The sequence below is a fragment of the Ammospiza nelsoni genome, chromosome 3, assembly GCF_027579445.1.
Source record: "Ammospiza nelsoni isolate bAmmNel1 chromosome 3, bAmmNel1.pri, whole genome shotgun sequence".
Taxonomy (NCBI): Eukaryota; Metazoa; Chordata; class Aves; order Passeriformes; family Passerellidae; genus Ammospiza; species Ammospiza nelsoni.
This window is the reverse complement of record NC_080635.1, coordinates 25173443-25182189: the sequence shown is the minus strand read 5'-3', so window position 1 is coordinate 25182189 and position 8747 is coordinate 25173443. Positions and strand designations below refer to the sequence as shown.

The 8747-nt window shown below is 42.7% G+C and overlaps 1 protein-coding gene across 2 annotated transcripts; it reads left to right on the top strand.

Moving 5' to 3' along the window:
• The first annotated feature begins 262 nt into the window (after positions 1 to 262).
• LOC132071774 (cytochrome c oxidase subunit 7A-related protein, mitochondrial) lies at positions 263 to 7569 on the top strand. Of its 2 annotated transcripts, none has more exons than XM_059469542.1 (3): positions 263 to 571; positions 6187 to 6318; positions 7175 to 7569. In XM_059469542.1, exons 1-3 carry the CDS (start codon positions 500 to 502, stop codon positions 7316 to 7318), a joined length of 348 nt encoding a protein of 115 aa, XP_059325525.1. In that variant the 5' UTR covers positions 263 to 499; the 3' UTR covers positions 7319 to 7569. The 2 variants fall into 2 exon arrangements, with proteins under 2 accessions (XP_059325525.1, XP_059325526.1); XM_059469543.1 differs by lacking the exon at positions 263 to 571 and adding an exon at positions 607 to 1248.
• Positions 7570 to 8747: the final 1178 nt, after the last annotated feature.

Sequence of the window (8747 nt, the reverse complement as noted above, 5' to 3'; positions counted from 1 at the left end):
CGGCGCTGCCCTGACGCCGCGGGCGGCGCGCACGGGCCGGGCCGGGCGGGGCCCTGTGGGAGGCACCGCCCGCGCGCTCCGCCCCGGCACCCGGTGTGGGCGGAGTCTCGACTCCCGCCTGCGCCGATTGGCTGGAGCCAACCACGCCCCGCCCGCCCCGGGCTCGCATCCTGCCCCCCTCCCGCCCCGTCCCTGCCGTTGCCGCCCCGCCGCTCCGGGGGCTCGGCTGCCCTGCCTGACTGGAAATTGCCGCCGGCCTCGTTTTTCCGGGAGCGGCGGGCGCGCTCGGGAGAGGCGAGTTCGCACTGCTTCGGCGCAGGCCATTGTATTTTTTCGAACTTTTCTGTTTTTCAGTCTCATTCTTTCCGCGCCCTCCCGCGCAGGCGTCCCTGCGAGCCGGCGGGGCCCTTGGGCGTTACGGCGGCGCAGAAAAGCCGGCGCGGGGCGGGGCGGGGCCTTTCGGCCGAGCCGTCGCAGCCGGTGCCCGCCCCGGCCCGCCATGTACTACAAGTTCAGCGGCTTCACGCAGCGCCTCACCGGGGCCACGTCGTCCGCCGCCTACACCCCACAGGTAACACCCGCACCCGGCCGGGGCTGCGGCACCGCGGGCCTTGGGTGAGCCGGGCCGGGCTGGGCTCGGCCGCCCCCGCGGGCACCGAACGTACCCGGCCCCGCGCGTGACCTTGGGCGAGACCGGAGCGCGCTCTGCCTGCAGTCGGCTTTGGGATGTTACTGGGGGCTGTGGCAAGGAATTAACGCGCTTTCAGCACAGAGGACTATTCCGGAGCTGAGCGGTGCCTGGCGGGGTTTTAAAATCACCGGAGCACGGAATCAGTTAGGTTGGAAAGGCCTCCGGGATCGTAGAGTCCAGTCTGTGACCGAGCGCCTCCGCGTCAGCTGGACCACGGCACCGAGTGCCGCGTCCTGGCTTTCCTGAAACACCTCCGGGGACAGCGACTCTGTCACCTTTTTTTTCTTTTCATTTTATGGGTTAGGGTTTAGGGTTACGATTTGGGGTTAGGTAGAGCCCTTGCGTGGTTGTGGGGTGGAGCTGAGGCGCTTTGTGGTGGAGCTCTGGAGGTGCCGCCAGGCGGAAGCCAGCAGCGTCCCGGCTGTATCACCCTGTGAGCTGCTGATGGAGGAAAGCGTCACTGTCCCAACTCAACACTTACTGGATCACATCCAGGTGCTGTGTCCAGCTCTGGGCCTCCTGCTCTGGAAATGACAACTGGAGTGAGTTCAGCCGAGGTCAGCAGCCAGCCGAGGTTAGCAGGATGAAGCCAGGCTCTGCACAGGGGTCCGTGGTAGGAAGGCAAACACACCAGGCGTAAACTGCAAGGAGAGGGGTTCAGGCTGGACAGAAGGAAAGACATTATCATGGTGGGAAGAGTCAGGCAGTGGAGCAGGTGCCTGGGGAGGGAGGCTGTGCCCTCTGTCCTCACAGGCTTTCAGGGCCAGGCCAGGCAAAATCCACAGCAGCCTGCTGTCACCTTGCTCTGGACCAAAGAGCAGTAGAGGGCCCTTCCATCCTGAATTAACTTAGGATCTTAAATAAACATCGAGGTAACAGAGTTTCTGTCCCAAGAAGGTTTTTTGTCCTTGTCTGTCCCCATCACTTTGGAAGGCTTCCTGGATAGCTGTTTCCTGGATAGCAAAAAAGGGAAGACACCAGAATAAATAATATTCGAGTATGTACAGCACTTACACAGTAGCAATACATCCAGCACTGCTGCAGTGATTGGGGCACTTCTTACCTCTCTAGACAAAGTTATGTTTGGAGAATAAACATTGATACTTCATTTACATAGTGGAGAGTAAAGGCTTGGGGGAGGAATGGGGAAGGAAGGACTTCAAGCCTAAACAGTAAAGAACCTCCTACATTTTTAAAAGTTACTTTCAATCCCTTTTTATAATGTTATAAGACCAGATTTTTTTTTTGGAACTTCCTTTTTTTTTTTTTTTTTTTTCCCTAAGCTTGACTGAATTCCCAGGTCACACATTTAGATGCATCAGTCTACTAAAAATGTTTTCAATAAACAGCAATTGAAATATAAGGGTAATCCCATGAGTGGTAAGGTGTTAAATTCAAAACAAAGTAAATTTTTTTCCTATTGATTTCATTGCTCTGTTCATTAAAACTATAGTTCCACATGTAAAGTGGTTTGCTTTTTATGCTTCTATTTATTTTGATGTTTCTTGAAAAGTGAAGACATTCTGCCATTCAAATTCTCCTTGGTAAAATATGCAGTATACTAATTGTCTTTGTTCTGTGCAGTTACATTCTGGTGCTTCCCAACAGAACACTGTTTTGCTGCAGGTTTAAGCTTACTGTGGGCTTGCAAAATATCTGTCTAAGTAGATTTCAGAAATCATTTTGCTGACAATAACATAACTAACAGCTTAACAAAACAGCTAACTAACAACAGTTAACTAACAACTAACAAAAAACAACCTCTCAAGTTTGAAATCCATATTGTTCTTTCCATCTCAAACTTAGCATGCGTAGAAGACTTAATTTTGCATTTAACAAAGTTGTATAAAGTAGTCTGAACAATTTATCTTGTTTGAATAAATGAGAACTTCCTTAGCTAGTTGAGGGGTGAAAACTACTCTTCATATTTAGGAGGATAATGACTGCCATAACCATTACAAATTCAATAAAAATATTAAAGAGTTAGCTTATGTTTAAAGTACAGTCACTGGAACCAGTTTCACAAGGTGTCAGATGAGGACAAGTACATGAACTTTTCCCTAGTTCTTCTATTGAACACAAAAGAAATTTACTAGCAGGAATTTACTTGTACTACAGTATTTTCACTTCATGCAACTTATTTTGCTTGTAGCTATTCAAAGCCTTCATAAGCCACAGATATTTTGATTTTAGCCGATATGAATTGCTTAGAATCTATAATATGTAACCTTTTATGCCCTAGATAATACTTAATAGGTACACAAAATCACTGTCCTTGGATTGTCATCCCAGTACAAAGACTGAAGTGGTTTTACCTAAGAGCCTTGTGTTAGTCATAACAAATACATTTAACTTGAAGCAGTGAGGTGTATTCTCCTGTGAAGGACCTGCTACTTAGTTTACAAGTGTCTAGGTTCAGTAGGTTCACAGAAATTGTTTTAATGCATGTTCTGCAACCTTAATTCTCAGAGTAACTTCCCCATTCCCCTTTGGTCCTTACCTCAGTTTCCTCTCCTTGCTCATTCTTGGATCTGTTTGAGCAACTCCCCTTACATTTAAAAATTTAGGAGTGGTGCTATCTCCATTAAATTATGCTCCAAGTCCTTAACTGTTTTTTACTGTCAGGAAAATGTAAATCTAACTTGCAGATTCATACTAGCAAGGTGTAAATTTGTTTTAACTTTGAGCCTGATGGCCAACCAACAGATACATTGGGTCCTAAGATCCTCAGACCTCTGACAGGAAAACAAACACACTCTGCAGAAGGGTAGGCAGAGAACTCTTGTTTGCTCTCTTGGATTAGCTACGTGTCCTGACCTTTCATTGAGAACTTTCAGGACTTTGAAAAAGTCATTGCTGTAACATGCTGATGAAATCAGCTGATTTGACTCTTCTGCATAACTACATCTGCTGTACTTTGTCCAAGACATGGAAAAAATCATGTTATAGAGATTAAAAATAAAAGCTTAACGCCTTAATATCAGAAGAGGAATTATCAGTTATTAACTTTTTTTTTAAAATTAAGCATAGGTCAGATGTGTAGAGGCATTAATTCCTCAGTACTATTCTGAGTGTAGTGAGACTCTGATACCAGTCATTAAATAAACCCATGGCTTTAGTAATGTTAAATACAGTGACCAAGGGTCATTTAAGATGTGTCAGTTCTTAAAAAATTTCTGCAGTGAAATTCAGCCTTTACATTACACTGTGGATTTCTCCTCAGCCATGCTAAGCTTAGTAAACTGGGTGTGAGATAAAGCACTTGCTTTTTCTCTCAATAACCACAGGCAAGTAACAAGGTGGAACAGCCCTCCATTTGCACTAATTTAACTGGGCTTGGTTAGGGTTGGCCAAGACTCAATTCACTTGGAATTCAAGTGAAATTTTTCATTGGTGAGGAACCTTAATTAATGCAGTGTCTGTGTTAAGCAAACTGACCTGTCTCCCTTCTGCAGCATGTGTTTGGTTGTACTCTTTCCTGAAGCCAGTGAACAACATCAGTGTTTTTTATTTAAATTGCTGTGTGATGTCCTGGAGTGGCACCATGCTGCTTTGGAAGTAATTTACACCAGTACATTGGTGATTATGTGAGTTTTCTGAACTGGTTCAATTTGATTTCACAATGAAGTTTGTCCCTTGAGTGGGGTCTGACTCTGCTATGGCTCCTGCAGAAGGGGCTCTTAAAAGCATCTGAACAGGAATGTATTTCTAAAGGCTGAAAAAGTATGCAATAACCTGCAGTTGTTGATTTACTAACTACTGAAGTTATTAGAGGGCACTGCTCCTGAAAACATTGGGCTTTCAGGAAGGCAAAAGGGAGATTCAGAACTGGAAACTTTAGGGCACAGAAAAGATGTGCATTTTCACATTTGCTGTGATACTAACAAGAAGGCAAGAAAAAGTTTGGAGAAGAAGTCACCTGCACATTTAGCATAAACATCTGTTCTATAGTTATTTCTGTCAAATCACCAACTTTTTAAAGACAAATCTAATTAAGTACTTAAAGTTCCTATAGACAAAAATACTTGTCCAAAATTGCTTATTGCTTTCTTCAAGGCCTCTGATGTAGCTGGTACCCAGCCTTGAATATATAATTAGTAACTTCCCCTGGCTAACAATAATTTCCTAGATGCTTCCTTCATTGCAGTGTGGCCAGAAGTGGTCACTGGTCTTAAATGATTTAGTGCTTGCCTTCTGTGCGAGCCTGCTCAGTAGGAAGAAAGAAATTCATTTTTGCTGCTGCCTTTCAAACATCACCAGAAAGGTCACAAGTGGATTCTGACATTCAGTCAGGCACTACAAGAGTGGGAAGCTGAACCCACATCTTCAGGGTATAGCTCTGATGACCATTCCAGAGGCTATTTTGGGAGGCTGAGAAACCTGGTTTTTCTGCTGAAGATTCCTGTTGCAGCACAGAATTTGCATAAGCAAAACACATCTGGTCTATGGCTGGCACAAAAGATAGAGTGCCAGTCTGCTTCTGGCTCCAGTTATTGTCACACAGTTCTCTTCAATAGAAAATGCATCAACTAGTCCTTTGAACAGAAACCAGAATTTCAGTGCAGTCTTGACCTGTGGCTGCTTCTGTTTGTAATAAAAACCTGTTGCATTGAACTGACTGTACAATGCTTTTAATTTCTGTGGCAAGTTAAGGAAAAAAAAAAAATTCAGCTGTTTTGAGAGACACAATGTGAAACATCACTGCTGCACGTACAGATGTAATTTAAGTTTAACTACAGTAATAAAAACAAGGAGGCCACCTCATGTTGGCTGTGACTTTGTGCCCTTTGTCACAGAACTGAATTATGTAGTTTCTAGGTATGGCAAAGTAGAGTACAGAGTAGAGTACAACCTTGTGAACCGAAAGGAAGTTGAGCTGTGCTTCTCATGGGGCGTACATTGGGGTGTGGGAAGTTGCAGCAACATCTGAACTATAGGATGTAGTTACACCTGCACAAAATATCTGCTATATCAGGGTCTCTGAAGGGCCTTGAGCACCATTTACACTTCTGTGTGACCCAAATGATCCTCATACTTTTTTTTTAAATCCCCAAACTATTCATCCAAATTATTTAAGGCTTAGTTATTTATGGCTACTGCTTGCAGCATTCAGGAGGTAGAACTTATTCCTCCTCACTCTGACCTTAGCATCAGGGATCCTTGATCCTAATCCTACTTCTCAGAGAGAGTCCTAGATAGTCTCTGTGTAAAACAGAAGCGGTAATTTGGACCAAGTACCAGCACAGAAAAATAACAGCTATAAATTCATGCCATGAGGAGATTGGAAAGGAGGCTGCTATTTTCCTTGCTAAGCTCTGACCCCAAGTTGTTACCAAGATATCAGTGGGCCACCAATGTATTTGTCACAAGTCTTCATACCAGATAAATACTCTTTGTAATGTATCCTTTTAATGTCTGGCAGTGTGCCTGCCTAATGTAACAATTGGTACATTTACAAGTGATATACCTTGATATTTTAATCTCTATTTATGCAGGGACTCAAACCATTAGCTCCCACTGATTACCCACATCTGATTTTTGGGACAAGTAAACCTGCTCCAGGTTTATCACCAGCTGATTCTTTCTTGGGTAGAAACAAGGTGCCAGACCTACAGAAAGTTTTTCAGGTAATGACAACACTGGAGAGTGGGACATTTCTGTCCTTATTTAACATAGCTTACTACTTTTGCCATTCTACAATACCTGAATTCTGTAAAGTCTAGTCAAGAAACTGTCACACACAGTATAACCTGTGTACTTGTACTATACTACAAAGTACATAATATGCCTTGAATAGTAGATAAATACAGAAAGTGGTTAAATGCAGCAACATTGTCTTTTTGCTGAAATTGGTTGTTGTACCATTTGACTATTGGAAGCACTTTCTCTCTGGGAATCCACATGTCTGCCTTAAAGCAGATGTGGAAGAGCATAGCAAATTGTTACTCTTTTGTGTATAATAATTTGAATGTTGCTGAAGCTGTTTATAGTGCAGTATAAAAGCAGCACAGTAAAGTTTTCAAAGCCAGTTTGTTAGCTATGGAATTTCTAAACGTAGGACTTTTCTTAAAAAAAAATGAGTTAAGCTTTTGTTTAAGCCTCAAGAATGTGCTGTATATAATGTTCCCTTTTCTCTCTTACATGCCACTTCCATTTGGAATGTGTCAGTCTGGCTCGGTGAATAATTTTTTATATATATCTTTTCACATTCTGTTGTTAGTGACACTTCTCCCATCCAGGTCCTCTTGAGAAACATTTCAAGATACATTCTTTCTGCTTGCACTTAACACCTTTGGCTAACAAAATTAACTTGCCTTGCATTTGTCTTGCTAGACAAAAAACACTTGGTTGTAGTGAGCCCATTTGTCAGGAGGCTTCCCTCTCAGAAGTCTCTTAATTTACCTAAGTACCTTATTCCTTAATGACCTCAGTATGGGTGTTAATTTCTTTTTTCATTGTTTTCTCCTTGAACTCTTCCCACAGAGATCAGATGGACTGCCAGTACACCTGAAGCTAGGATATCCAGACAAGCTGCTCTATCGGACCACGATGGCTCTGACAATAGGAGGGACTATCTACTGTCTGGTAGCACTGTTCATTGCCTCACAGCCAAAGAAACAAAAATAAATGAACCACACCTCATGGGACTCTCAACACTCCACTGAAGGATATCCTGCATGACCACTTTGCACTTAAATCTGTTCCCTGTGATCACATAGGGATCTTTATTCAGATCGGATTTCTTGGAGAAAATGTTTTAAAATCTGTTGCCTTATGTGTTCTAAAACACCAATGTAAACAGAGAAATACAATATTTTAACATATGGTTGTAGTTTTTCTTGTCTTGCAGGAGTTAATAAACAGTTGGAGAAAGTTAAGCTTTTCCTTCCATCTCTCTCCCAACTTAAACAATGTTAGAGAGAGGACAGGACACATCATTTGTGAGCTATGCACCACATTCCTTAGTGGAAGGATGCTGCTAGTTTCCAAAACACTAAAAGCAAAAAAAATAATTATAGCATACTGGGAACCTGTTTCTGTCCTATACTTTTCCAAATCCTGGTACATTAGTAAATAATATTCCACCTCTGGTGGTAGGACAAAGGGCTTGTCTCTCTGAAGCATTTAAAGTGGATTTATTCCATAACTGTAGCGTCACTGTATGCAGCAGAGTGCACCATTATTATAGCATCAGTTACACCAGTTTCCTTTGTCCAGCTGTATTGCCATGCAATAAAGATAGCTACATGAACACTGAAAGAGTCAAGTCTCAAAAGTTTCAGAGCATTTCAGCACACCTGGTAGTGAAGTAAACATATTGGTATACGTATAGGTTCAACTTGAAGATCTCACATAATAAAATTGATTCAGCTACCTTGCTGTCATCTTTTTGAGATGGAAAAGCTCTTAAAACCTCTCCCAGACCGCACTGTGTGTTTAACTGTAATTTTTGGTGAAACAGGTTGCTGTCATCATTCAGCTGCTTACTATTTCCAGTGCCTGCACATAGCTATTTATGTACACTCATTTCTGTGGATGAAAGAGAGATAAGCCAATACAGCCCTTTATATTACCCTTGTAATAGCAGAGCCTTGAACTGCAAGTTTCATACAAGTCTTCACAAAATGCATCCTCTGATTTCATAGTTCCTCCTCTGCCCCTGAACACTGATTTACTGGCCTCTGTAAAGACCCATCTGTCTCAGAACTGTGCAGAAACAACCTTCAAAGTAAATAAGAAAAATAGTTGATAAAGGAAATTAAACTGCCTTTTTCCATCTTTGCTAAAAAAAAATCTGATTTTTTTCCATTTAAGTTACATCAAAGCCTTATTACTGCTTTATAGGCAAGAGTTGCTTGTACTGTGATCTCAGGTTTCAGTCAATGTTGGTATTTCGGGATGGGAGAGATTTAAGTCAATGAAAAATAGTTTTGTAAGGACAGCAAGAGTCAAAGAATAGGAGATAAAAATACTTTATCAGTAGAGGCAACACAACTGTCAGCTCTTGCAGAATTTATCATCTCCTCAGTAGCCCATGCTTCCATGGCACTCAATC